This window comes from Panthera onca, chromosome F1 (assembly GCF_046562875.1).
Source record: "Panthera onca isolate mPanOnc1 chromosome F1, mPanOnc1 haplotype 2, whole genome shotgun sequence".
In the NCBI taxonomy this organism is placed as follows: domain Eukaryota; kingdom Metazoa; phylum Chordata; class Mammalia; order Carnivora; family Felidae; genus Panthera; species Panthera onca.
The window spans coordinates 46,765,554-46,793,373 of NC_138355.1; the positions used below are offsets into that span (position 1 = coordinate 46,765,554).

The following is a 27,820-nucleotide window of genomic DNA, read 5'->3' on the forward strand; positions in this document are numbered from 1 at the left end:
GCTGAGTGATTACACCAAAGACAAAGCATAAAGCGTCCCAACAGAGGCACAGAGAAAGTGCTGGGGGAATTCAGGGGTGGGAGAGAAGCCCTGAAGGAAGGAGACATGTGGTTGTGCGGGGGGTGATATTTCAGAGGGAGGGGATGAAGTAATCAAAACCCTGAGAACAGGTGAATGGAGAGGGTGGATGGTTTGGAAGGGTGAAGCGAAGGGTATGGAGATAGGAAAGCAGGGAGAAGAGGTAAGATTTAAGGTGGGTCCTGGAGGTCCGACCAAGGACTCGGTCCTCTCATTCATTCAGCAACCATTCTCTTTGCTCCAGACAGGCAGAGGAAGATAATTCAAGGTATTATCCAGGGCTGGCATTTTGTCTTGGGTGTCACTGCCCACAGGGAAACCAGCCAAGGGAGAAGTGGCTCAGAAGCTTGTGAAAGGTACATGTCTTCAAGCATCAGTTACTGCTCAGAAGGGGAGTGGGAGCCATGGTGAGCTCTTTCCTAATGTCTTTGGTACAAGATTCCAACCTAGTTTTAAAAGCCAATGCAGTGCCCTTAGAAAGGGAGTCAGGACCAAAGGGAGGCAGGGACCAGTGGGGAAGGAATCAGCACTGACGGAGTACCTGCAGGGGCTGCTCTGCGTCCTCTGATTGCTTCGAGAACCCTCCCAGTAGCCTTATGAGATGAGTCTTGAGACTCAGAGAAGCCAAGTCATTCATATCTCATCCAAGGCCATACAGGTAGTACAGGGATGAGCCAGCGTTTGCATGGAAGGCCTCCAGCGTTTGCAGGAGGCTCCTCTGTGCCACGTTGCCTCCTGACCTCTTGAGTTTGAGCCCATGGAATCTATGTGCATGGGATCTGGGGTGCTGGGCTCCCGTTTGGTGAGGACTGACAAAACCCTAGCAGAGCTGGAGGAGATGGAGAGAAAGGTGGCCAAAGTGACAAGAGGTACGAACGGGAGCCGAGGGAACGGGTCTGCGGAACAAGAGCTGTTGTGTGAGGATTGACCACCAAGGTCAAGATTTGGCCAGCCTAGTTGGAGGGGAATGTGTTCACACACAAGCTGCCATGCTGGAGTCATATCTATGCTCACGCTATCCTCTAACATGTTTTCCGCCCAGCACTGCATAGAGGACTTTGTGAATGTGCAAACAAAACTATGCATATCATTGTGAGGTTAAATGAATGAATACATTATTATAATATGTTTAACGCAGACAATACATTATTATAATATATTTACCGGCCGCAATTAAAGGTTCAAGAGATGTTAGCTCTTTCGGGGGCACTTGCGTGGCTCAGTCGGTTGGGTGTCCGACTTCGGCTCAGATCATGGTCTTGCAGTTCGTGAGTTCCAGTCCCACCTCGAGCTCGCTGCTGTCAGCACAGAGCCGGCTTCAAATCCTCTGTCTCCCTCTCTCTGCCTCTCCCCCACGTGCTCTCTCTCAAAAATGAACAAAAATTAAAAAAAAAAAGAAAGAAATGTTAGCTGTTTTATGACGATTGTTAGCACACAAAACGAGCTTGCCGGACTGACACCATAGGTCTCTATTTTACCACTCAAGAACCAGGTGTCTAGGGGAGTTTAATTGTTCCTGTCTAAAAACACAGACTAGAAGTGGTAGGACCCGGATTAGGAGCTAGGTTTGGAATCCAGGCCTAACTCCGTAGACCACACCCTCACCTGCTCATTCTACTGTCTCTTCCGTAAAACTAGGATGAAGATCACACGCCTGCCACCAGGTGCCCCTGTCAGAGAGGCTCCGGGGCTGGGTGGCGTGGGCTTGACATGGGACAGCGCGGCCAACGTGCTTATGAAGGGGAAGTGGGGTGAGGGCGGGCGGGTAGAGAGTGTGCATATAACAGAGGATCAATATCCACTACCTGGGAAGCTCTCTGCAGATAATCAAAGATAATATACAACGTAACAGTGGGCAAGGAATATGAATACGCAACCCAGAAGTCTTATGAATGAAAAGCCATCAGCTTCGAAAAGATACTCAACCTTACTAATTTTTAGAGACATACAAAGTTTAAAAATACCATTTTTTTTTTACCTCCAGAGAGTGGCACAAATTAAAAGGACTGATGGTGAAATTAAGTGTTGGCAAGTGTATAGGGGAAGCACTAATATGTATTGTTGATAGGCTATGAATAGCACAGCCTTTTTGGGAGGGAAAGTTGACAGTAGCAAAGTTCGATACGCACGGGCCACAGTCTAATTTTAGGCATCTACCCTCAGAACGCACCTATGCTCAAACATACCTTTGTACAAAGACATTGTCGTAACCCAAGTGTCCATCAATAGGAGGTTCTCTACATAAATTATGATCCATTCAGATTTTGGGATACCAGGTGGCTTTAAAAAGAGTGAAGTGGGGTGCCTGGGTGGCTCAGTCGTTAAGCATCCGACTCTTGATGTCAGCTCAGGTCATGATCTCACGGTTTGTGAGATGGAGGCTGCATGGGGCTCTGCGCTGACAGCACGGAGCCTGCTGGGGGTTCTTTCTCCCTCCCGCACTCTCTCAGCCCCTCCCCCACTCGCTCTTCTTCTCTCCCAAAATAAATAAATAAACATGTAAACGATCAAGAAAAACAAAGAGTGGAGTAATGAAGTAGAAAAAAAGTGATAATAATTTAAGTAAAAGAGAACATCCCTGAATGTTTTGTACAGCATGATCTCGATTGCGTAAAAGCAAACAACAACCTTGCTTGCGTGGCTGCATAGTTAATATCCTATTTGTGCTTGTCCTGCATACACAGAAAGTTGTGGATAGATACACACTAAATGATTAATAAGAGGTAGGGAAAGGTAGATGAGAAGCTAGGGGCTATTGTTTTATTTTATATATGTCTTGTGTTAACATTTGTCACACAAGGCTTAGTCGTTACATAATGAAACAGTATCAAATGTACTTAAAGAAACTTAACATTTCTTTATTTTTTTTTAATGTTTATTTATTTTTGAGAGAGAGAGAGAGACCGAGAGTGAGAGGGGGAGCAGGCTCCAGGCTCTGAGCTGTCAGCACAGAGCCCGACGCCAGGCTTGAACTCGTGAACCACGAGATCATGATCTGAGCCAAAGTTGGACGCTGAATCGACTGAGCCACCCGGGCACCCCCTAAAGTTCCTTTAAAAAGAGCACATGGGTGGATGACAACCCCAAGTCATCTGAGTGTGATGTCCTGACAAGACAAATCACTTTGGTGTCTGGGGCAGGAGAGGGAGGTCATCTCGTACCAGGGAGTGATCATGAGTTTTGGAGTCAGCGTGCTTATTCTACCTCCATACATTTGTGACCTTGGGTGAGTTGCTTGACCTTGGTGAGTCGGCTCCCTCATGGTGAAGTGGGCATCACTTGTGGCTGTGGCTTATTCTGCAGGGGGGCATGTGTCATTTCTGATAGCACAAAAGGCTCTTCCAATGGGGGAAGACCCAGATGAATGGTTACTAGTTGCATGGGGGCGGGGCAGAGATCTGATTGGTAGCACCTGCCACTTTCTGTGGGGTAGATACTCCCACCGTGGTGGATTTCAAGCTACCAGTGTGGAGCCTGCTCCAGCACGCGGTAGGAGGAACCCCAAAGATCATCTTCTTCGATCCCCCACCCGGGGCTTGAGCCATCTCGACCTCGTTCATGGAAAGACGGAGCTGGATCTGCTCCCATAGAGCTTCTTCCCTCCACTAGGGGTGGATTTCTCCTGGGGCCACAGAGAACATGCAATCTTCCTCTGCTACATGCCAGCCCTTCTGAGGTTTAATGTCTTCTCCTTGGTGTTTCTTGACTCTTTCTTCTTCGGATCCTTGTGACTCGCCTTGGCCTTGACTCTGAGCTCCCTTTACCCCACTACCACCCTAGTCCCCTTCCCCTGGATGTGCCCTTCCAGCATGCTGCTGCTGCAGACCCCCTACCCCTACTGCAGACTCTCAGAAGGGGAAGGATTTGCTGAGGCTGCTACTTAAAATAGCCTGGCCCTTGGGTCCCAGGACCCCCTAGGCATCCCTTGCCCCCTAGCAGCAACAAGGGGGTGTCCAGAACTGTCACCGGCGAGGGAAGGCAGCTTGGTGGCAGACACCGGTTGGACTCACCGAGGAGGCATGTGTAGGTTTCAGACGGTGGCTGAAGTCCCTTCCCACGTCTCTGGGCCCTGCCCTTGGCTGGACTTCGGCCATAGCTGTCTTTTTAAGCCTCCTCCCGCCCACCCAGCTACCTCAGATGCTTCAAACCAGGGCATCCTCTTAGAGGCCAGGCTGAGTCACCACCCTCTACTGTTAAATAACAGTGACAAGCAGGCTTGGAACGCAGGGCCCTGCCTTCAGCCAGCCCCGATCCACCCAGACCAGAATCTGCAGGCGACTCAGCCCCCACTGCATGTGACTAACTCCTCTCCCCTTGTTGCCTGGTAGTCCTTCTAAGACTGGAGCCCTGGTCCTGCCCACCTGCCAAAGTTACGGTGTAGCTCAGTCCCTAGGAGCAAGAAAGCCTGGGTTGATGCCCCTGGGCACACACACGTGCGTGCACGCACACACACAGGCACACGCACCCGTGTGCGCATACACATACACCACCCTAGGGTTTGGGGGCCAGTCTTACACGAGCCCTTGGACTTGGTCTGCTCTCACCATCCTACTTCCCTTCTCTCCCTCCCCCACTGGCCCCAACCGGGACCCAGGTACAATCTTCGGCCTCGCTGGTAAGGCGAGGTGTCATTTCTGCTGACAAGGAAGAAGGATGAGGGAGACCAGTGAGCAGGGGCAGATGAGAATCCTGAGGCAGGCAGTCTCCCCGCTTTGCTCCCATCTACCCCACTTTCAGTGCCTCTCCTCCCCGCTACCACGTCTTGGAAAACGACAAATGCATCCACCCTAAAAATAATGGGATTTACAGTCGTGGGAATAAAGTTTGTCTTTGAAAATAAATGATCTATGGAGCACGAAGCTTTATTGCCCTGTGGGAAGGCTCACGACTCTGCCTTGCCCTCCTAAATCCTAGCAGGTCTAGACCTGCTCCCCTCCAGGACGTGTGTCCATAGCTCTGGTTTCAGGAGGCTCAGCGCTCATGTTCTTTAAGTTCTTTGGAAGTATTAGTCCTGTCTCCCCAAGTAGACTCTCAGTGCCCAGAGGACAAGAAAGTGCCTCCCACCTCTCTATCCCTCCGTAAAGCCTGACCCATGCTGGGAATATTGAATCTTCAATAAACAGTCATTCATTCATCCCCATCTATCCATCCACCTATCCATTCATCCACCTGTCTATCCATCCATGTATCCATCTGTCCATCCATCCATCCAGCATGGGTACTATATGCCTACTATGTGTCCGCACTACGTAGGTCTGAGGGTACAGACAAGTTACTATTTCCATGGGACTTGTGTGGTGGGGCATTGACTGATGAGCTCAGAGAAGTTATTTTTATAAATGCACGCTGCCTGGCAATTCTAGGGCACCCTGCAGGTTATAAAATGCCATCACAGTCCAGTGGATTCCTGAGTCAAGAACAGCTAGCTAGTGGCAAGCTGAGACCAGAACCCAGATCTGTCCAACTCTGTTGACTGGCTTGCCTAGCACAGCAGAGCTGTGCCAGGAGACATATTTATGATTTAGGACAAAAGGACACTTTTCTACTCTAGGAGTTTCTCCTTCCCCAATGAGACGCTTTGGCCAACGGGTTCCACCCAAGGAGGTGCCCTGTCGATGTGGCAAGGCGACCTCGGGTGCTGGCTGGCCTTCCTCTGCTGAGCCAGTGGCAGTGTCCTCTCGCTGAGACTGTTGGCCCGTGCAGAGCCGGGAGCCTGGGCCCCAGCAACCCAGGCTGGGCTGGGCTGGGCGGGGAAGTCCCTTCCACCTGGCTCGCTGCCATGCCCTGGGAGTTTCCCTGGTGGGCAGTGGGGTGGGGGGGTTTCCGGGTTGGATCTAAGCCCCGCGGCTGCCAGATTCTTAGCCTCATCCCTGCCTCCATTCCCCACCTCCCTCTCCAAACCCAAATACCTCTAGGGCTTGCTGGGACAGACCAAAGAACTGAGAAAAACTTTCAAGGCACTTACGGCTGTGGCTGCTTAGCATCTGGCCTCCCCTGAGGGCAGGTGGGCCGTTCTCTCTCTCGGAGTCTGGGGGTCTCCTCTTAGAGCAAAGGTCTCAGCCGGTTCAGAGGAAAAAGGCTCTGGAGCAGAAGAGCTTATTGAGGCCAAGCTACTTCCTTCTGTTTTCCTCCTCTCCCTCTCGTGCACAGACTTGGGAAAGTTGCAAAAGAGGCTGGGCCGGGTGAGCTCAGCTGTGTGGGTGGAGGGGGTGGGGTGGAATGGGAAGCTTGGCTTCAGAGCTCACTCGATTAGGCACCCCTGTGAGAATTGGGTTTCCTGGGAATCTGGCCCCAGGGGAACGAGGAGTGGAAGGTTCGAGGTGTGGAAGTGTGTGGGTTACAGCCTTCAAGGGCACCCCTGTGAGAATTGGGTTTCCTGGGAAGCTGGCCCCAGGGGAACGAGGAGTGGAAGGTTCGAGGCGTGGAAGTGTGCGGGTCACAGCCTGCAAGGCGACACGCAGGTTTGGGGGCACCACGCAAAGCCTCCAGCTGGTTTTCGGGACTTCTGCCTGGGCCGCTGGAGGCCACCCAGTGAAGGGAACCTTTTGTTTGTTGAGGCGTTAGACCCACATGTGCATTAGATTCGGTGCCACCACCAGCCTGGCGGGGAGACGGTCCTCATGCCTTGTTCCGACCCTAATACTGTACACACACCACATCATAGCACACTGCCACCAACTCACACACACACACACACACACACACACACACACACACACCCAGTCTTGTGAGATGGGAGACAAGTCCTGGCATCTCCCCGTCCTCTCGGATGAAAACGTGTGGCTCGGCCTGAAGTTCTTAAGAGACTACAGTGATTGTCAGCAGCGTGAGCATAAGGCTGAGTCTCATATCCCTTTGAGGTGCCTGGAACCATGCCCCGAGTAACAATGGTTGGCAGATAAAAGGGGAATAAAGTGAGGGTTTTTTTTTTTTCTTTTTTGGAAATAAAGTGAGTGCAGATGAGCCCGAATGAAATGGGTTACCAGATCCCAAGGGCTCCCCTTAAGGCTTGTAATGCACTGCATTCAGCCCTCCATCCCCATGTTCCTTCTGAGAGGGGCCTTTCCCCCGTGGTGGTCCACTCCCTTAACCACCCTCACTGTCAGCAAGCATTTCCTCATGTTTGAGTCTCTGGTGCTGTCTCACGGCTATCGTCTACGTCTGGCTGGTCAGTGGGACCAGACATCCCTCAAGGGCAGAGCGAGTAACCTTGAACCCCATGCTCGGCCACACGCGGTGCCAGGGACAGACCTCGGTAAGGAGGTGTCAGTGAAACAAAAGCTCCAGTTGACCCTCACTCCCCTGCTCCGATTCGCAGGTGCCCGGAGCGGGGCACGATGATGTCTGTGAGGCGCCCGCTGACCAGGCCGCGCCGAGCTGGAAGAACTCCAGGGCATGTTTTCCTAGAATATTACTCTTTGCTTACTTGGGAGAGGGTGCACCAGCCCACCATCAGATAACCACTGGTTTGGGACGGCCGATTTGTTTTTAAATTGTCGCCCTTAGAATCGGATCCCCTCCCATATTCTTCTACTTTTCTGAGACCAGGTTTTATTTTATTTATTTTTTTAATGTTTATTTATTCATTTTGAGAGAAAGAGACAGAGACAGAGACAGAGAGAGAATCCCAAGCAAGCTCTGTGCTGTCAGTGAGATCATGAGATTGTGACCTGAGCTGAAATCAAGAGTTGGATGCTTAACTGGCTGAGTCACCCAGGCCCCCCGAGACCAGGTTTTAGATGAATGTGTGTGTGTGTGTGTGTGTGTGAGAGAGAGAGAGAGAGAGAGAGAGAAGGCGGAATGAGGGAGAGGGAGAGAGAGGGAGAGAATGAATGGGGACAAACCCCTATAGAGCTGTAGAGGCTAACTTGAGCCCCTTGCAGAGAACAGGGAGAAGTCACCAGCCAGGGGTCTGGTGCTGTGGGCACTCTTGGGGAAGGGAAAGGAACTACCCTCGCCTAGTCCTTATAGCCTCTGAACACGGGCCTGAGACTTCTAGTTTTAAGGGGTGTTTGCAGAAGTACCCTTAACACCTTTGAAAGCCCCCCCACCCCTCGCCCCAGGCTTCAGTCCCCATCTCCTCTGTCTGAAAGGGGCAAGAGTCAGCGACTTCCCTTCTCTTCCTCTGACACATGCTTTGTGGAAAACGGCAGCCAGCCTCTCCCTCGTGGGGGAGGCCCTGACGCGGCATTCGCGGAACTTCCTTCCTTCTTCCCCTCTTGCATGCATTCATCCAATAATCTGAGTGCGTCCCACCCTTTGGGGGACACAAGGTGGACACTTGCATTAATCAGTGAAATAAGACGGTGCCAATAACGATGTGAGAAGTGCAGCTACAGGGTTGTGAGGATTTAGAAGATCTGGAGGAGGAAAAGGAGGGATTGGAAAGAAGGGATTTGAATTGGAGCTTGAAGGATGCACAAGAGACAAACGTGCAGATTGTGATAAGCAGAGGAGCAGGAGAGGGTCAAGTTCCATGTGAGAAGTGGCCCGAGGGCGGGGCTCACCCTAGATGGGGGAAGAAGAGGTGCTGACGTGCACAAAAGAGGCTCCGAGCCAGGCCTGACCACCCACAGGACTGAGATTTCAATCTGGTTTTTCATGGCCCTGTGTCCACTATCTCTTCACTACAAACTCTACCTGTCATGTTCATGCTTCTGTCCCAGACCACAGCTGTCGTGCCTGGCACATGCTCGGTGCTTGGCCCTGACCCCCATCACTCCACCCAGCCCCAGCCCCTCATCTTACTTCGGGCTTCAGCAATCCTGGCAAAGGCTCATGCTGTTTTCCTGGTCTCACATCCAAGAGTGCTACCACCAGGGGTCAGGGCACCTGCAAGCAGGGCACCAGCGGAGAAGAAGCTGGCACCGGGGCTGGTGGATTCACAGAGGTTCTGGCTCCCCAGCAGCCTCCTGGAGAGGCCAGGAACACACATGGGAAGTGCAGGGGCTCAGTGCCCACGGGCAAGACTCTGACCGACAGAGCAGGAGAAAGAAGAAATCGGCAGACAGTTCACACTCACCTGCTGCCCACCACCTTGTCATGGGACCATTCTGAGCTGTCCCCGGCGCACACGGCCTTGCTCAAGGAGGTTCCCTGGGGAGCCCAGCAACCGCTGCGCTGGCCGCAAATCTGTATCAATTTGGAAAGTCACCTCCTTGCATTTATTTCCCTTCTCTCTCTTCCTCACTTCCCTTTTCCCTCTCTTGCTTCCTTTGAACTGAACTTTCCAATAACATGTTAAAAACAAGCTTCAGACTCAGGAATTTTTTAAAAATTCCCCCTTAGGGAAGGGAACCTAGGCCAAGGACTCCTAGGACTCCATAGGACTCCAACCTAGGACTCCATAAATATTTGCCGGGTGCATGGATGCGTTGTCGGGCTACTGCTCTGGGTGGACAGGGCAGGATGAGAAACAAAGATAGAAAGAAGTGTTCATTGGAAGAGGTTGGAGATTTGCAAACTGTCTACCTGAAAAGGTCGACATGGGGGTTGTCTCCATACCATGCAGAGGCTCCTCATGTCCTAGGTGAAGGGGATAGAGAGAGGAGAGAGAAGAAGGCTGGAAACAGGCCCACATTTAAGACGCAGGAGGGAGAAGAAGATCCCAGGCGGAGGCCTGGCGAAGCAGAGCTGACTTATGTTCACGGAAGTCCCCTAACACCTCCAGGCCACCGCTACAAGGCGCTTCCAGCCCCTGTAGATAGGTGTCGTCATGGAGTACGGTTTAGCCAATGGATAGAACGGTGAACCAGACAGAGTTCCCACCCTCGTGGAACTCAAGTTAAACAGATGAAGAGGAAATGTCCTGCTGGTGCCTTAGCCGCTTTCAGATCCGGCCTGTTGAGTCGTCTCGCAGGATCTGCCTGTCTGGGGACAGAAAGAATGGCCCCGAGGTCCTATGGGCTGTGGGAACCCCGTGTTCTTGAATCGTGCTTCTCTCCCCCTGGGCTCTTCATGTGAGAATTAAACGTTGACGGAAGACACTGCGATTCAGGGGTTGATCTGTTACAGTGGGTGGTGTTACGTCATAAGCTGGCCAAGTGGTGAAAAAGCAAGAGGCGATGTTGAGGAGTGGAAGCGTGTTATGGCCCTGAGGGCTGGGCCTGTGTGTCTTTTACACACCCAAGGCTGGTGGTCCCGGGGTGAGCTCTCACGTGTCTCCTTACCCTTACTGTCCTCCTGAGCACACGTTCTTCTGGATGAGCGCCCGGCCAAGGCTGCAGAGCCGCGCTCTTGAACTTCACTTAGAGAAGGGATCAGCCTTCCAGGCCCCCGAGACCTCTGACCCCCAGGGCAAGGAAGACGCTCATCTGGTCGCCCTCCTGGAGGGAGACGCGTGTGCCGCACGCACGTGTCCTCAGTTGAGAAAACCGAAGCTGTTGCAAGAGATACACATACCTGGACATCAGGCAGCACAGAGGCAGGGTAGCCGTGGCGGTCTTGAGGACCGAGGACTTGGGGGCTAGCTCTCTGTGAGCCTGCCATGCTCCCAACGTCCGTCTTCCCTGTGGGCCACTCCACACTCAGATTCCCAGGGAAGACAGTCTGATGGGTGCGACTGAGGCCTGCGTGCTCCCCTGGAATGCGGGTGGTGATGACAGGAACTCAGATATGCCAGCCCACCAGGCTCCTGTAGAACAGGAGAGGGACGCTCCTCAGAGGAGGTGATGCCCAGTACAAAAATAGCAGGTTCTCTGGAATCCTCTTAGCAGGGCGTCATTTCCATAGAGGGGCAGACAGGAGGAAGCTGCAACCTTGGACTCGGCAACCACTCACTCTTAGGCAGCAAATGTGTTTCAATTAAAAAAAAAATTTTTGTTTAACGTTTATTTATTTTGAGAGACAGACACAGAGTGTGAGAGGGAGTGGGGCAGAGAGAGAGGGAGACATCGAATCCGAAGCAGGATCCAGGCCTGCTGTCGGCACAGAGCCCGACGCGGGGCTCGAACTCATGAACCACAAGATCATGACCTGAGCTGAAGTTGGACGCTTAACCAATGGAGCCACCCAGGCTCTCCGATGTGTTTTAATTTTAAAAGGTAAATATTACCGGGGTGGAGGGGGACTGAGTAGATTCTACCTTTTGTCCTCACCCTTGCAACATCCTAAACTGACAAATACCTGGGCTTGGGGGAGGGGCATAATTTAGAAGCAGGGGATGAGAGGCGGGAGACACGGATCCCACTGTCACTACTGCGTTTGACAAACTGTTTCATTATTTTATACTCCAATTTCCCCATTTAGGAAACAGGGCAATAAAACCTTCTCTGTCTCATGTACAGATTTTTCTCAAGGGTGGAAAACAAAGAGAAGAAAGGGAAGAAAGATGAAAATACCAAAAGTTCCTGGAAGGACCTTAATAAGCCCCAAATCAAATAGGAAAACATGGGTTACAGGTTGAATTGTGTTCGCCCCAAATATATGTTGAAGTCTTAACCCCCGGTGCCTCGGAATGACCTTGTTTGGAAATGGGGTTGTGGAAAATGCAATCAGTTCAGTTGAGATGAGCTCACAGTGGAGTAGGTGGGCTCTTAGGCAATACATCTGGGGTCCTTAGAAGAGACGCAGAGACAGAGGCACACAGGAAGAATGCCGGGGGGCAACGGGCAGAGACTGAAGTGTCACCTCTGTGAGACAAAGAACGCCGCAGATTGCCAGCCATCACTTGAAGCCAGGAAGAGATGAGGCAGATTCTCCCCTACAGGCTTCAGAGGGAGACTGGCCTTGTTGACGCCTCGATTTTGGATTTCTAGCTTCCAGAACTGCGAGACAATAAATGTCTGTGTTTTAAGCCTCCCAGTTTGTGGTGCTTGCTTATGGCAGCCCCAGTGACCCTTTAACAATTCCCAGGGCACAGTGAAGCTTGGCCAGAGCCCTTGGCCCATCGCTGAGAGGTTTGTGACCTAGTATCGGATATGGGGCCTGACATGAGGACCTGAGTTTCAGGGGATAACACTGCTGATGTGACGAGCACAAGGAGCAGAGGTCCGTTTTGGAAAATCCTCTGCAGCTGACAGGGCAAGTAGGTGCATGGCCAGCAGAGTTCAGTCCACACAGACTGAAAGTGTCACTTCTGTCTTGAGAGACAGAACTGTCCCCCTGAGACAGCTCTGTGTGCTCAGAGCAGAACTAGCTTGGGCAGTCTCCGGACTGCTCTCCCTTCCTGCAGGCACAGATTATGCACCACACTTATACTCCAGGCCTCCGGCACGCAGGCTCCTGGACCAACAGGTACCCGGCTGGCACAGGCACGTGCAATACTTTGGGGTAGCCCGCTGCACAGACATCACCCTTAAGAAGACAGCCTACAGGAATGCTGCCTGCCAGTTGGTCTTTACACGGCCCTTGGGTGCTTTGTTTTAAGAGGAGAAGTCATAAAACCTTTTTACTCTAGGCCCTTCTGCCCTGCCTGAGATTTGCCTCTGTCGAGTGTGGGCCTGGTCCCTGTGTGACGAGCACAGGCGCACAAGCTAGTTAAGTGTTTCTGCATAAGCATTATGCCATTGGAGCCTCACAACGAACCCATGAGATAGTTACTGTCACCATGTCCATTTTACAGATGAAGAAACTGAGGTGCAGAGGTCCCACAACTGGAGTCAAGAATCAAGTCCAGGCCTGTGTGACTCCAAGCCTGTGATGTTCACTGCTCTTTTATCCTGCTTTGATAGTTTATTTGGATCAGGCTGTTCTGAATTAATTCTGAAAGCAATAATTTAGGAAAGAAAGAGAGAAAGAAAGAAAGAAAGAGAGAGAGAGAGAAAGAAAGAAAGAAAGGAAAAGATAAAAGAAAAACAAAACCAAAAAAGTGTGTGTGTGTGTGTGTGTGTGTGTGTGTGTTTGTGTGTGCATGTGTGTGTGTAGCTGTGATCTACTTTGACCTCATGCTCACAGGAGAAGGAGAGCTAACATTATGAGCTAAGTGCTTCCATCCAGGTAAACTCATTGACTCTTCCCCATAGCACTATGAGGTGGGCATCTCAGAGATACAAAGTGACCAGCCAAGGTCACCAAATTGATCCAGGGCAGGGCACAAATGTGAATCCGGAGTATCTGACTATAGGCCTGGTGTGTTTTCCATGACCTCTGTGCCAAAAGTGACAGCCGGGATCTGTCCCACTTATCTTGAGGATCTTCGAGTGTCTCACTTAACACCTGGCACAAAATAAAAATTTATGGGATTGGATTGAATTAAACCCAAATGAACCCAATGTTCATTAAGGGAGGATTTGATCATTAAGTGGACACTATGCAGATGTTACAAGGAAAGAGCTGACTACGTAGAATCTGTTAAAGGAGCAGTTTAGGCACAAGTTTATTCAGAGTGATTCCTTTTTTTGTAGGAAAAAAAATTCCTTCCCTATGGCTATCTCTGTTGTAAATACAAAGGAAAAGTCTGCATCAGACAGCTTCAGATAAAAAATATTACTTATCTTTGAGGGGAAGGGTCACGGAGGACTTTCACATCATTTACAATAAAGGAAACCCTGAAGATACTTGCATTTTGAAAAAAAAAAAAGAACAAAAGGAAGGAAAAGAAAGACATGTTGTTTTTGGTGACAATAGATCCCACTGAAGTGGGGATGCAGCCAGGATTCACCCTGTCAGCTCCCTCAGCATGGGCCCTGGGGGGAGATGAAAAGGGTTCATTCAGAGACCCCCCCCCCGCCCCCCATATCCTCTCCTTGTACCCTGAAATATTTTCTTTTGCAACAACGTATGAGCACATGACCAGGAACGAGGAATCCTTGGGAAAATAGGCCCGGAACATTGCTTTGTGCTGGGGTCAAGTGAAAATTCACAGAAACTAATTTGAAGGGGTACCTGCTGGCCAAGGGTAACATGCTTGGAATATATAAAAAAAAATGCAGTAAGTTGAAACACATTCACTATTCTGAAAGCCAGTAAACAAGGGGAAAAAGCCAAGTCAGCTTGCCTTTCCTATAGGAGCTGTACCTGATGGTAAGCAAATGGTTTTTTTTTTTTTTTTTTTTTTTTTTTTTTTTTAAGTGTGGTTTGCTTAGTGTTTTAAATAGAAGAATGCTAGCTAACAAATACAGGAGGAGAAATAGAATTAGAAAAAAAAATCTGTTTGGCAGCCCTGATGATAGATAGCGTGGATCTCAGCAATGGTCGTCAGTGGTTGCCGAAGCCTTTAGGTAAAATGCTGAAAGAAATCGGTGGTGGGTAGATGAGGCTAACGGCCCCAGAGCCAACTCGTCCATCCAAACATGGTGAACACAGAGGCACCGGGCATTATCTGCCTCCTGCTGGGCGACAACGGGATGTACCCAGCACTATCCATGAAACACTCTCGCCACAAAACCAGGCCTCTAGAGCGAACTGCCATTTTATAGGAAAGGTGGGCTCAGAGAACCACGTTGGGCGACACTTCCCGATTTCACCCTGCACAGTTCAGAGTGTGGTCAACCCTGCACATGAAAAGAGACATAGAGTTCAAATAAATGCCGTTGGTGAACTTTATTTGCATCCTGATACAGACAAATCAGCCATGAAAATGACCCAACATTTCCTAGACAATAGACAACATTTGAACACTGATTGCGTATTTAAGAATAGCAGAAGGATTTATGGGTGAATCGTTGCAGTGATGATTTACGATATGATACCAAGAATTTGCCTCAGAATAATGCAGGTGTGTGGGCTGGAGAGAGGAGGAGAGGCGCTCCAGATACAACAGGCCTGGCTACGTGCTGGTGGGTTATGAAAAGTGGCTGGGGTCCACGGGGATTTATCGTGCTATAATCTCTGTTTGGGTACATGTTTGGAGATTTCCAAAAGAAAATGTTAGCAAAAAGCAATACAAAGTATGGGCATACCACTTAATTCTTCCATCATGATGGTGGTGGAGGAGGTGTGGACGTGGGTGTGTGTGAAATGTGTGAAGCGTGTGAGTGGGTGTGTATGTTCTCATGCTCTATTTGGTCCTAATTCAAGCTGCGGCTTTGGAACAATTGCAATGACTTTCTGACAGCTGTGAAGAATGCCCCAACCTCCCAGGCACAGCTGAATTTCTAAAGGGCATCAGGCAAGCAGGCAGGCAGACACATGGGCAAGGCCACTCCTTAGGGGACTGCCGGGGCCAGCCCAACACGGTTATTCCCACGATCAAAGACTGAATAAAACTGTCTAATGAAGACATCACCCAGGATCCAGAGGGGCCCAGCTGGGGGCTGGATGTCAAGACCTTGAAAGCCACTGCTGCAAAACTCCATTCCATCCACAAAGTCCTGGGGTTGGAAAAAAAGATGTAAGTGACATGTAGGGAGAAAGGGAAGTAGTGCTGCCTGGAGGCTGTACTGTGTGGTAGTGGGGGCGACTGGCCCTGGACCGTTCCATGCGGTCACCGCTTTGGCTGGTTGGTTCTTCCTCCTGCTTCATGCGTCTCTACTTGTTTACTCCGCAAAGTGCCTGCATAGTTTCATACATGTGGGCCTGGGCTTCTAAGCTCTACAATTTTGTCAACTGTTCACCTGTTATACACGTCTCCCACTTCCCCCCCCCCCCGGCCCCCCCACCCCCCGTTTGATAATCAGAAAAAGTGAAACTTTGTTGCCTGACGGGAAGAGCAAAAGATTTGGCTTTAGAAGATGTTGGCTGGAATTCTGCTTTCTTTGTGAACCTCAACTCAATTTTTTTAAGGGAGAGATGTTACACTGCTATTTTGTGTTCTGGGAAGAATCCTTTTTTAGATATAAAGCAAGTAGGCATTCATTTTTCCACGAGAAGGGTATAACTTTCTCCAATCTTATTTTTTTAGTTTGGCAAAGACTTGGGGTCTACCGAGCAGGTGTGGTCTTTCCGACAACCATTTGAGATTTGAGGTTGCTGATGAGGGTAGAGGAAATTCACAGAGGCCTTAAAGCACCTTCTTGAGAAGGTGGGGTGCCGGAGTCCTGAAGGGTGTATAGGCTGATGAACTTGGCACAGTTCAAATGTCTAGCTTATCCTCAGTTTGGGGTTCACAGTGACAGCTCCAGAATCCCTTTGTTGGAGATGCTTAGGGACTTGACATGAAGCTGTTTTCTAAAGCAAAATGTTTGCTTTTTTTAGTAGTGCAATTGCTGGATTGTAAGGTAGTTCTATTTTTAACTTTTTGAGGAAGCTCCATACAATTTTCCGGAGTGGCTGTACCAGTTTGCATTCTTACCACCAATGCAGAAGGGCTCCCCTTTCTCCACATCCTCGCCAACACCGTTGTTTCTGGTGTTGTTGATGTTAGCCATTCTGACAGGTGGAGGTGATATCTCATTGTGGTTTTGATTTGTATTTCCCTGTTGATCAGTGATGTTGAGCATCTTTTCATGTGTCAGTTGGCCATCTGGATGTCTTTGGAGAGATGTCTATTCATGACTTCTGCCCATTTTTTAATTGGGTTATTTGTTTCCTGGGTGTTGAGTTTTAGAAGTTCTTTATATGTTTGGGATACTCATCCGTTATCAGATAGATCATTTGCAAATATCTTCCCCCTTTCTGTAGGTTGCCTTTTAGTTTTCTCGATTGTTTCCTTCACTGCAGAAGCTTTTTTATTTTGACGAGTTCCCAATAGTTTATTTTTGTTTTTCTTTCCCTGACCTTAGGAGACACATCTAGAAATAAGTTGCTAAGGCTGATGTCAAAGAGGTTACTGCCTGTGTTCTCCTCTAGGATTTTTATGCAATTATACTGCTAAGTATTTATCCAAAGAATACAAAAATACTAATTTCAAGGGATGTATGCACCCCAATGTTTATAGCAGCATTATCTACAATAGCCAAATTATGAAAACAGCCCAAGTGTCCATTGGCTGATGAATGGATAAAGAAAATGTGGAAAATGTAGTGTGTGTATATACATATACATATATTTATGTATATATATATATATATATATATATGAGTGTATATATATGTGTATACATATATTTATAATGGAATATTACTCAGCCATAAAAAGAATGAAATCTTACCATTTGCAATGACATGGATGGAGCTAGAGAGTTTTATGCTAAGTGAAATAAGTCAGAGAAAGACAAATACCATATGATTTCATTCGTATGTGGGATTTAAGAAACAAAACAAATGAGCAAAGGGGGAAAAAAAGAGAGACAGGCAAACCAAGAAACTATAGAAAACCAACTGATGGTTACCAGAAAGGGGGAGGTGGGTGGGGAGATGAGAGAATTGGGTGATGGGGATTAAGGAGGGCACAGGGTACTGTATGGAAGCGTTGAATCATTGTACTCCATAGCTGAAACTAATATTACCCTGTACGTTAACTAACTGGAATTTATTTTTGTAAGTTTTTAAAAAATTTATTTTGAGACAGAGAAGGGGGTGGGGAGAGGCACAGAGAGGGAGAGAAAGAATCCCAAGGAGGCTCCGTGCCGTCGGCGCAGGGCCCGACGCAGGGCTCGAACTCACAAACTGTGAGATCATGACCTGAGCTGAAATCAAGGCTTGGATGCTTAACCAACTGAACCACCCAGGTGCCCCACGAACTGGAATTTAAATAAAAGCCAAAAAAAAAACCCCACCACCCCACATTTGTTTTCACTTGCATTGTCTGTTTATATTTGGTGGCTTGGGGAAGCAGTTAATGGAGAACAAGATGTGGGGGTAGGTAAGTCCCCAAAGTCCTCTATACCTTAGCACCTCCATTCTGGTGCAATCACCCAGGTGCTGTGGGTGGCTCTTGGGTAAAGTTAGCGTGTTAGTGTCACCAAAGAACTCCATGTGATGTTGGAAATCTGGGCCAACGGTGGTGTGAAACGATCACAGACTTCCCCAGGAATTCCCTTTCTACCTCACTCTACCGACTTAGGAATTCACTGCGCAAAAGACACTTTCTTGTTTGAGAAGAATGTTAATCTGAATGTTAGAAGATATAACCTGATTCTGTACTCCCTCTCCACGCAGCTCAAATCTTGAGCCACATAACCTTCCGAGTCTCAGTATCCTCATCTATAGAATGGGATAATAATATCCAGTCTTGCTGGATGTTTGAGGGGATTAAACGTGGTCGGTTGAAAAGTCCTACGTGACAACGCCCGGAAACTTCACTACATGGCTTGTACGAGGCTTGTTTCTGCTTCTCTGCAGGACAGGAAATGAGAGAGAACCAGCCGGCAGCTTTGTCCTTTCTAGAGGGGGCACTGCTGCTTCGGCACAGGGTAAGATGGGAGGGGGGCTCAGGGTAAGTGCAGGCTACCGAAAGAGGAAGTAGCAGACTCCTCGTGGGGAAGGGACGGCCCTGTGACTTGCAGAATAAGGAAACAGTTCTTACCAGCAGGGTGTAGGCAGTCGGTTGGAGGGTGTAGGAGACTCCGTTGATGATGAAGGTGACATCCGGCATGACGTTGAGGTTGGCACACTCCACAGCATACTAAAACACAGCACAGAGGATCCATTTAGAGGCCTCCCACCTCCCAAGAGAGGGCCTAGTTCCCCTGCTCCCGCCTCCCCCCAACCCCGGCAGGCACTGACTTCTCCATCCATGGGCTCTGCCCCAATGGCCTTCTGCAGCTGCTTGATCTTGTCGGAGGGGCCCGTGATGAGGGAAGTCCCTGTGTCCACAATGGCCTGGCAGCCCTCAGAGCAGAACATCACTGTGCCTCCCACCTGGATTCTGAAGGCAAGGAAAACGTCGTGAGCTGCCCTCCCCACTCCGCCACCCCAGATTCCTCCTGCCCTGAAGTCTCCCCAGCTGCTCTCATCCTCTACAGGCTCTCAAATATACACTCGTGATTTCCATTTTGACTGTCTTACACATGAGTGTTTCTCAATTTTTCTGTGGCTGATACCCATAGCAGAAATACATGTACTCTCGGACCCAGTACACGCACCCACACACACACAAGAAATAAAACTAAAAAAATGAAACAGTGCTCAACCTTAACATGCGAAGTACACTCTGATATTTTCTATTCTATTCCAGTTCATGAAAAATGTACGTCATGATCCCCTAAAATGAGGTCATGACTCATAAATGGGTAAGTCCTTACGGTTTGAAAAACCCTCAGTAGACAGTGAACACTGAAGATTTTTGCTGTTTATCCCTCGTGCCAAGCACATGGCCTCACCTCCCCTTGCGGGAGCTTATTCTTGGCTGAATTGAGACTTGCGTTTCTTTGAACTCCTGGATGGTCTAGTCCAGTGCTAGATGTGTGACCGGCCACTGGTCCCACTTCCTTGGTTGCTCCATGCCCAGACACACACACACACACACACACACACACACACACACGTATGTATGTATGTATGTATGTATGTCAAGACGCTGTCAATGTTACCTCCTTCATGAAACCCTTGCTTGAGGAGTTCTTCAGACAGGAGCTGTCTTGCCCTGTCTGCCAAGGCCACTTTGGTGGCACATCTCATGGACCACGGTCCACCCTCCACTTTACCTGGTGGGGGTTTGTGTGTGTGTCTCATCTTCTGTACACACTCCATGGAGGCAAAATCTGAGTCCAGTTCACACCTGCACCCCCGTGTCACTCGCCCTTTGACCTATGTATTAATTAGCGTTAAATGAGCCCTGAGTAGTTGGCTGAGTGTTCGTATTGACTTGAGGGAGCACCACGCGTGCAAGGAGGGAAGCTGAAACTTGGTACCATGTGCCTGCTGCCCTGGAGACCGAGGCCCCTCTTGCACCCCCGCTCAGCCCCTCCATGCTTCTAGCCCTGCACAACGAGCCCCCAGCATCCTCTCCCAGGGACCAGCACTTTGATTCAGGTCAACTCAATTAACCCAATTTGAGTGGTGCCCATCCTGAGTTCTTCTGTCATACCATAACGAGAATACTCACACATCCAGTGCAATCTGCCAGTAGCCTTGCTTGGTGACCGGGACCCAGTTCAGATTCCCAGAGAAATGGGAGTGGTCATAGCCTCCGAAAATCAGCTCACTCCCCACACCACTTTCTGGGTCACTACATGGAAAGAAAGGCAGGCTGTCAGGGAAGGGCCACTGGAAAACCCCAGGAAAAAGCCTCAGCCAGTGCCCTATTTCTTGGTCTGATCACTCACACCAAGTACCTATAGAGGGGAAATATCAGCCTAGGCTTTGAGACCAGAGTTCCCCACTACTGCAAGTTGATTAGTCTGGATCTTTTCTGGCAAAAGGATAGAAACAGGTCTGCGTAATGATTTGTGAATGTTTTCTTCTTGGATAAAAGGGCTAGGAAGGTGGGAAAGGGTGATGACAGCTCTGGTCATGCAACACTCATGCGGAGCCAAGGCCAAGGCCATCTGAGGGGTGCACACACCATGTGACTTGAGGCACCCCCCCAAAGCCTTTTCCCCCAAGTATCTTTCCCACTATTGTTTTGGTGGTGCCTGGTGCCTGGAGCTTCCAGGTTATTCTCTCCATCGTGTTAAGGTGAAGAAGCTAATGTGAATGTAACGTGACTTACTAGAGCTTGAAAACTTATTAATCTTCACCGATGTTGATTTTTCAGATTATGTTCTGGCACCTAACAGGATTCTGGGGAAATAGGACATGAAACTGATTCATTTTCAAGAGGAAATCATCCTCTTACATCTTACATCTCCTTGTGGCCATTTAAGGAAACTGAGGCTCAGGGCTTAAATCCAGATCAGTCAGACTGCAAAGCCTCTGCTATTTCCCATCCTAACATTTGTCTCTCCCAGCTGGAAGGGAGCTGCTCAGGAACCTGTAAGGGAGCAGCAGAGATGTCTGGGCCACCTGCCGTCCCGCTCCCAGCTCTGCCTGGGCTGGTCCCAACTGCAGCCATGCAGTATAATAGAGGAAATTCAAGTCTCTCCACGTAGGAGTGGAGAAAAAGGGAAATGGGCTTACACTAAAGCTGGGTCAGCTCAGACCAGATCTCACTGGGAGGGAGTCAGAAAGGTAAGAAATCTCCTTCCTATGTAGGGATGAAGGTTAGGTGAGCCTTTCCAGATCCCAGGCATGCGAGCCTTATGACCTTTTCCAACTACAGCAAGCAATTTAAAACAATTGTATAAATTGACCGTTTAAAACTGTACAGTTCACTGGTGTTCTAGATATTCATATTGTGGCGAGCCGGTCTTCAGAAGCTTTTCATCCTGTGCATGGAAACTCCATACTCCTTGAACAATAACTTTCTATTGCCCACCCCCCTCCGTCCCTCGCACCTGGCAGCCTCCATCTTGGTTTCTGTCTCTCTGAATCTGACCCTGTAGGGAGCTTCATGCAAGTGGAATCATACAGTGCTTGTTTTCTGGCTTATTTCACTTAGCATAATGTCCTCAAGGTTCATCCATTTGTAGCTTGCGTTAGAATTTCCTTCCTTTTTCAGGCTGAGTGATATTCTATTGTATTTTATTAGTCCCTTAACATTTCATTATTTTATTGTCAGCTTACTTTCGAATTTTTTCCTGCATCTTACCACTGGAATCACGCTTCCTGAGGGCAGGGGCTGTCTTCCTTGTTTTATTGTGCTCCTGGTGCCCAGTATCACAGTCAGCACAGAATAGGAGCTTGATAAATATTTATTCATTGCATAAATGAGTACCCAATCCCAGAGATTCCTCATATTAGTTCAGTGTGGTACAATTTACAAGGTGAGGCAAACCCCATTTCCTCAACATCCAGAGAGGGTAAACCCAAGGTCACACAGCTGGTAATAGGTCAAGAAAGAGATCCAAGCCGGGTACTTGACTACTAAGTCTGGTGCTCTTTTGACTGGACCATGTTGTCTCCCTGTAGTCATAACTGACCTTAACCTTGGTGGGCTTGACGGGCCTACCTGCTCATGTACACAGAAAACATGGGCATGTCCACCAGGTTCTGTGCCATCATGTTGTCGAACACCGGGGTCACCCCTCCCACAGCCAAGGAGGGGTATCCCAGGCCCAGAATTCCATCAAACTCTGCGTTCACAAAGGTCTGGCCAGGCTCCGTGACGCTCTCTCCAAATTGCTGGCCGACCACAAGCAGTCCTTCCACCTAATGGGAGAAAACCCGAGAGAAAACTGCATGGGAGATCTTTGGCGAACAATCTCGGATTCCCGGATTCTCCCTCTGGCCTGAACAGAATGTTTCCCCCACCCAACTTTTCTTGATTCAATGGGCACAGTGATTTCACCACATTCTCACAGCCTTATTTTTTTTTTATGTAAACTTTTAAAAGTTGAAGTATAATACAGAAATCGTAAGTGGACAGTGCAGAGAATTTTCACAAACTGTACTCGCCCTTGTCAGCAAGCTCCCGAACCGGAAGCCCCTTCATGCACCCTGCAAATCACACACCCTGCAAATCATGGCGCCTTTCCTCAAGAGTAACCCATCTCCTGGTTTCCCCACCTATACTGCCTTTGCCTCTTCTTGAGTTTTTGTATCAATGGAATCTTATAGGATGAATTCTTGTTTATATGGCTCCTGTCACTCAACATACTAGTGCAGTCTGTTGTAACTTTGCTCATTGTCACTAGTATTCCATGGTATGACTACATCATCATCATCCATTCTACCATTGATGGATATTTGGGTTGTTTTCGGTATTGACTATTGCTAACAGTAATCCTTGCACATGTCTTCTAGTGGACATGTTGGGTTTATGCTTAGGAGAAAACTGCTAGATAACAGGATATGTAAGTGTTTTGCCTGAGTAAATACTGACAATGAGTTTTCCAAAGTGATTGTACCAATTGACATTTCCCATACCAACGTTTGAGAGTCCCAGTTGCTTCAGATTCTCAATGACACTGGATATTACCTATCTTTTCCATTTTAGTCTTTTCGTGGATATGCAGTGGCTTATGTTGTGGTTTTAATTTGTATTTCCTAATACTAATGAAACTGAATATTTGGATATCCTCTTGTGTGAAGCGGGTTATCTGCATTTTTCTTATTGATTGGTAGGAATTTTTTATTCTGGAATCAAGTCCTTTTTTGGATAGATGTATTACAAACATCTTCTTCCAGACTTGGCTGATGTTTTTCGGTGAGCAGAAGATATGAATTACGGTGTAGTCAAATTTATCATTTTTTCCCCTCTTTAATTAGTGGTTTTTGTAACATGTTGCAGAAACTTTTGCCTACCCTAAGGTCCTAAAGACATTTTCCTACGTTTTCTTCTAAAAGCTTTCTTATTTCACTTTTCATATTAACACCTACAATGTATCAGAAGGTTTGATGATGTGTGAGATAGGAGCCAAGATTCTTTTGTTTGTTGGTTGGTTATATGGAAATCCAAATGAGCTAGAACCATTTAATAAATGCACTGTCATTTCCTCCACTGCACTGCAGTTTCATGTTCAACATAATTCAGAGTAGTTTCTTAATTTTCTCTTTTGTCCCGTTTGTCTATTTGCTTATCTTGTGCCAATACCACATTATCTCAATTACTAGAACTTCATAATAGGTCTTAATATTTATAGTGTGTTTCTTCATCTAGATGGTCTGAGTGTATTACATATCCATATAAATTTTAGAATTAGCTCATCAATTTCTAATAAAAATTGCCATTTTTTTGATTAACAGATCTATTGATCAATTTGAAAAAACTTTGACTTATCTATAATATTGAGTCATGAAATACTGAGTCATTTCAATTTATGTAGATCTTCCTTAGTCTCACTCAATAATGTTTTGTAGTGTATTTAGAATAGAGATCTTGAAACATTTAACATTTTTGTTAAATTTATGTCTAGGTATTTGATGTTTCTGATGGTGTTATAAATAATGTCATTAAAGATCTATTTTCCAGGGGCGCCCGGGTGGCTTAGTCGGTTAAGTGTCCGACTTTGGCTCAGGTCACGACCTCGTGGTTTGTGAGTTTGAGCCTCGCGTCCGGCTCTGTGCTGACAGCTCAGAGCCTAGAGACCGCTTGGGATTCTGTGTCTCCCTGTCTCTTTGCCCCTTTCCACTCACTTTCTGTCTCTATCTCTCAAAAAAAAAATAGGTTTTAAAAAATCTATTTTCCATGTTTTCCTGATATATAGAAATTCAAATCATTTTGTTCATTAATCTAGTATTCAGCAACTTTGTTACTTAATTAATAACCCCAATTGTCTGTAGATATTTTTGGATCTTTTACATGTAGAATTTTGTCATATGTGAATAATGACAGTGTAATTTCTTCCTTTATAATCCTAGTACCCTTAGTTTCTTTTTTCTTGTCTTACTGCACTGAGAGTAAGCATCTTGGACTCATTCTTTTTTTTTTTTTCTTTGCCTTAACTCATTCTCGAAAGCCTGCCACCAGGCTTTCTGCCCTGTGCACTGTTTCTCTGTGGATTCCTCTTTGTTGCCTCTCTAGAACTCAGCACACTGAGCAGACTGGCCCACTGCCGTTATCTCAAACAGGAAGTGCTACTCCCTCCTGGCCAGGCTTCCCCCTTTCCCTGGAAGCCAACTCCCTGTTTCCACCTCTTCCAGAGGCCGATCTGAAACTGTTCCCCTAACAGCTCTGCAAAATATTCTGTCCCCCAAGTTTCTGGCCAAAAGACAAAAGAGGAAGGAATTGTACTCACATCGACTTGGTCGGTTCCAATGATTCCAGACAAGCTCCCAGTCCCGTACTGAATGGAGAAATGATTCCCCAGCGCGCTGTATGTGTTGGACTGGGAAGGGTAGAACCTGGCGTGTGTCTCTGGAAAAGCAAGGATGCTGCTCTTGCCTGGGACATCAGCTCACTGCCTCCGTCCCTGCCCTGATACCACAGAGATGCAGGGTCTATTCCCTCAACTCCCAGATTGAGTGGGGGCCTCTAGAAAGGTTGGCCATGGCCCTCCTTAGTTAGTTACTACATTCTCCTCTAGCCACATGTGGTGGCCTAAATGGAGAACAAATAATTGCCCCTGGGAAACGTGATTGCTCACAGTGACCTCATGAGGCACACCAAGATAAGCGTCATGTATCAGGCGCCAGCAGAAGTCTCTGCCAACTAGTATGGGTCAGAGCCTGGTATTCAAAAGAAACTCGGAGATAAATAAATACCGTGCCGGGCAACTACTCTCAATTCCTTGCCTAACCTGTAGACACCCAATTTTGGGGTTTTCTGAGACATTGTGCCTCTAGAATTTATCCAGCACAGACTAAGACATCTTTCCTTAGCTCTTCCCTTTCCGACGCTAACAAAGACGTCTGAGTTACCTCCGGCCAAATAAACCCACCCCTACATTGTGCCCCGTCAGCCCCACCTCTGATATCCTGGGAGGTAGGCCACCAAGCCCTCTTGAAGCAGGTGAATAGTCAGCACTAGAACCCAACCCATCGACCTGCCCAGAAACAGCCATTTGAACGGAACTTTCTCCCACATTCTTTCGGGTGTTCCAAAGGGAGCGAGTCATCATGTGTTCAACGATTTGTATCGACTTTGTATTTTCAGTGGCTGAGTTTTCCCCTATTAATTCGGGTCAGTATGAAAGTTGCTGGCCTGGATAGCAGTCAGATTTTAGCTCTGTCCCTGGCTCAGCCTTGTTTTCACCATAGGTGAAGGTCCCAGGGCGGACTCAGAGGTGGAGAGGGGAAGCTGGTGCAGCCTGGATGGCCAGTTTCTGGAAATCAAGCTCCCTTCCCCCAGAGGGCCAGGCCCTGGCTGCCATTGACCCTGGCCCTACTTACTGCAGGCTGGGCTCGTGCAGTACACGGAAGGGACCCAGAGGTTGGAGGAGCCAGTGTCAAAGATGACGGTGAAGTTCTGCGGTGGAGAGCCAACGGAGATGGAGCCAAAGTATTCTGTCTATGGGGGAGGGAGGGAAGGGAGGAGAGTGTGGGTGGTGGGAAAGGGGAAGGTGCTCACCAGGGGGGCCTAGGGAGAGCTCTCTGGGGCCAGAGCCTGGGCTAGCACAGACTGGAGCTTACAGAGCCTCGGGAGTGGCAACAAAAGGGAGAAGGAGCAGAGAAAGGGCTATACGGGAGACGATCAAATCAGCCTCTCCGCACCTGCCTATCTTTAGCTTTTGTTTGCATTATTCCTCATAATCACTCTACGAGCAAAGCAGAAGAGGCGGTGATGCCTGTGTTCTGCAATCAGGGAAGGGAAGCCGGTGAAGGTTAAGTCATGTGTCCCAGGACATGCAGCAGGGCCCTTCTGACCGGCATGCTTGCCCTGCTCATCCCTTTTCTTTTGCAGAGAGCTCTACACGGTTGGGCGCACTGGGGCTTGCTTGGTCAAATCCACAGGGACCCAGGGGATCAGTCCCTATGGGTTATCCTAGAGGAGAAATCCACACTGACCTTCGGTGTTGCTGGCCGACACTGGCCATTCCCAAAGGCCAAGCCATCCTCCCACCTCCCCCATCCCCAGCCCCTGCCCCGGGACTCCTCACATCCATGTAGTTGATGAGGGGCTCATTGGCACCCTGGCTCATCGTGCAGGCCTCGGTGTACTGGATCATGTCCAAATTCTGGGATTTCCAGAACTCAGAGAGCTGGCCCCGTGCCCGCAGCTTCTTCCGGAGGGACGGATGCCTCTTGAGCGGCACCCTGAGGACAAAGCCCCGTGTGAGGAGGAGATGCCTTTCTGCCTCTCTCGGACCCTGCCCTCTCCCCACCCCATTTTTCCAGAGGCAAACTGGGAAATGACGCAGGAGAAGTTCTGCAAGGCAGCATGCCAGAGTTTGGCCAGAATTGGTGCCCTCTCGGCCCCCGGCCTGTCAGTCTGATCTCTGCCTCCTGGAGATTCTTAGAATCTTAGACTTGAATTGGCCCTCCCTCTCACAGACAAGCTCTTTGAGATTTTCTAGGAAAATGTTCTGCAATTTTACATGAACCTTGTCAGGGGATGATATAAAAGGGCAGAAAAACTATTGGGGGGCAGCCATGGTCAGTCTCTCGATCAAGTACTCGGTCTCGTGAGCTCCACACCAAGTTGCAGGTTCCTGCTCTTTACTAACAAGAGAGGCTCCCTGGGCCTTGGGCAGCAGTTTCTGTCAGAGATGGAGGCAGAGGGCTGGCTTGTCGTGGGCTGGGGGTCAAGGCCAACACAAGATGGCCCTTAGTTTCTTCTCCTCTTCAATTCCCCGTCATCTTTCCTCTCCCAGGGCAGCCCTAGGCTTGAGGGCAGGGAGCTGCCCCAGCTGGACACAGTGCTGGGGACGTGGCCTCACCTGTGGAGTGTTTTTTGAGTCAGTCCCAAGTCCAGGAGCACCAGCAGCAAAAGAACGAGTGTTTTCATCGTGGACCCAACCAGCAGCTTCTGCCTTGCTCTGTCGTGGCCTTCCTTGTCCCTTCTCTTTTCTTCTCTCCCACAGGCCGGTGGGGACCGAATCTCCTTAACTCTCAGATCTGCCCTGCCCTGCCCAGCCCAGCCTGAGGACCAAATGATAAGGCCTCTTGCGTCAATATCCGGGGCCCGGAACAAACACAGTGCGTTTAACAAGGCGTCTCTGTTCCTCCCCTCAGCCCCTTTCCCTCCTGCAGGGGCGGGCTGGGTCTGGAATGGGACTTGGGGGTCTGTGCACCCTCAAAGAGTAAGAGGACTGTGTAGGTTCAGCTTCTCTGCCAGTTTTTGGGGTCCTACCCTGCTCCCTAGAAACCCTGTATTTATCACTTGAGAGAGCAATGTGCCCCTGGACAGTGGGACCCGTCTACTCACGTGTTACCACTAGTGGCCTGGCTGAGGACTCCCGGGGGGGTGGAACGTCAGTTATCACATTTGGGGCAACTCAAATATCAATCAGGCTGTTTTCTATGTATTTCCTAATCTCTCCTCACTCCTCCGGGAGCCTCGGGGGCAGCTGACCCTCCCTCAGTCCACTCTGAGGCAGAAACTTGCACTCCTCAAAGCCCCT

General features: G+C 48.8%; 2 protein-coding genes across 6 annotated transcripts in view; both read right to left on the reverse strand.

Moving 5' to 3' along the window:
- RAB7B (RAB7B, member RAS oncogene family) overlaps nt 1–9,201 on the reverse strand; it is a 28,295-nt gene extending 19,094 nt beyond the window's left edge. The window contains exons 1-2 of one of the 4 annotated variants that reach the window (XM_081791922.1): nt 8,827–9,201; nt 1,243–1,443 (exon numbers count right to left, since the gene is read on the reverse strand). The gene's annotated coding sequence lies outside the window, so the exon portion shown is untranslated. Of the gene's footprint in view, nt 1–1,242; nt 1,444–6,043; nt 6,354–8,826 lie in introns of those variants that run through there. The other 3 variants (XM_081791921.1, XM_060644301.3, XM_060644299.3) reach the window with 3 other exon arrangements.
- A 5,333-nt stretch (nt 9,202–14,534) lies between these two features.
- On the reverse strand, nt 14,535–27,362 carry CTSE (cathepsin E). 2 transcript variants are annotated; one of them, XM_060644302.2, is made up of 9 exons: nt 27,137–27,345; nt 26,357–26,513; nt 25,650–25,767; nt 24,557–24,675; nt 21,829–22,028; nt 19,885–20,007; nt 18,564–18,705; nt 18,364–18,462; nt 15,060–15,329 (listed from the first exon to the last, which is right to left on the reverse strand). In XM_060644302.2, the coding sequence occupies exons 1-9, from the start codon at nt 27,202–27,204 to the stop codon at nt 15,165–15,167; spliced, it is 1,191 nt and encodes a 396-aa protein (XP_060500285.1). In that variant the 5' UTR covers nt 27,205–27,345; the 3' UTR covers nt 15,060–15,164. The 2 variants fall into 2 exon arrangements, with proteins under 2 accessions (XP_060500286.1, XP_060500285.1); XM_060644303.2 differs by lacking the exon at nt 18,564–18,705 and having other exon boundaries at nt 14,535–15,329; nt 27,137–27,362.
- Nucleotides 27,363–27,820: the final 458 nt, after the last annotated feature.

Excerpts from the sequence above, each read along its gene's own strand:
- CTSE (XM_060644302.2), bottom strand. The coding sequence starts at position 27,204 with ATGAAAACACTCGTTCTTTTGCTGCTGGTGCTCCTGGACTTGGGACTG. Across the intron at positions 20,008-21,828 it reads TTTTCTGTGTACATGAGCAG|TGACCCAGAAAGTGGTGTGG; the intron begins GTAGGCCCGTCA and ends CTTTCCATGTAG. Across the intron at positions 15,330-18,363 it reads CGACTGCCTACACCCTGCTG|GACTTTGTGGATGGAATGGA; the intron begins GTAAGAACTGTT and ends TTCCAACCCCAG.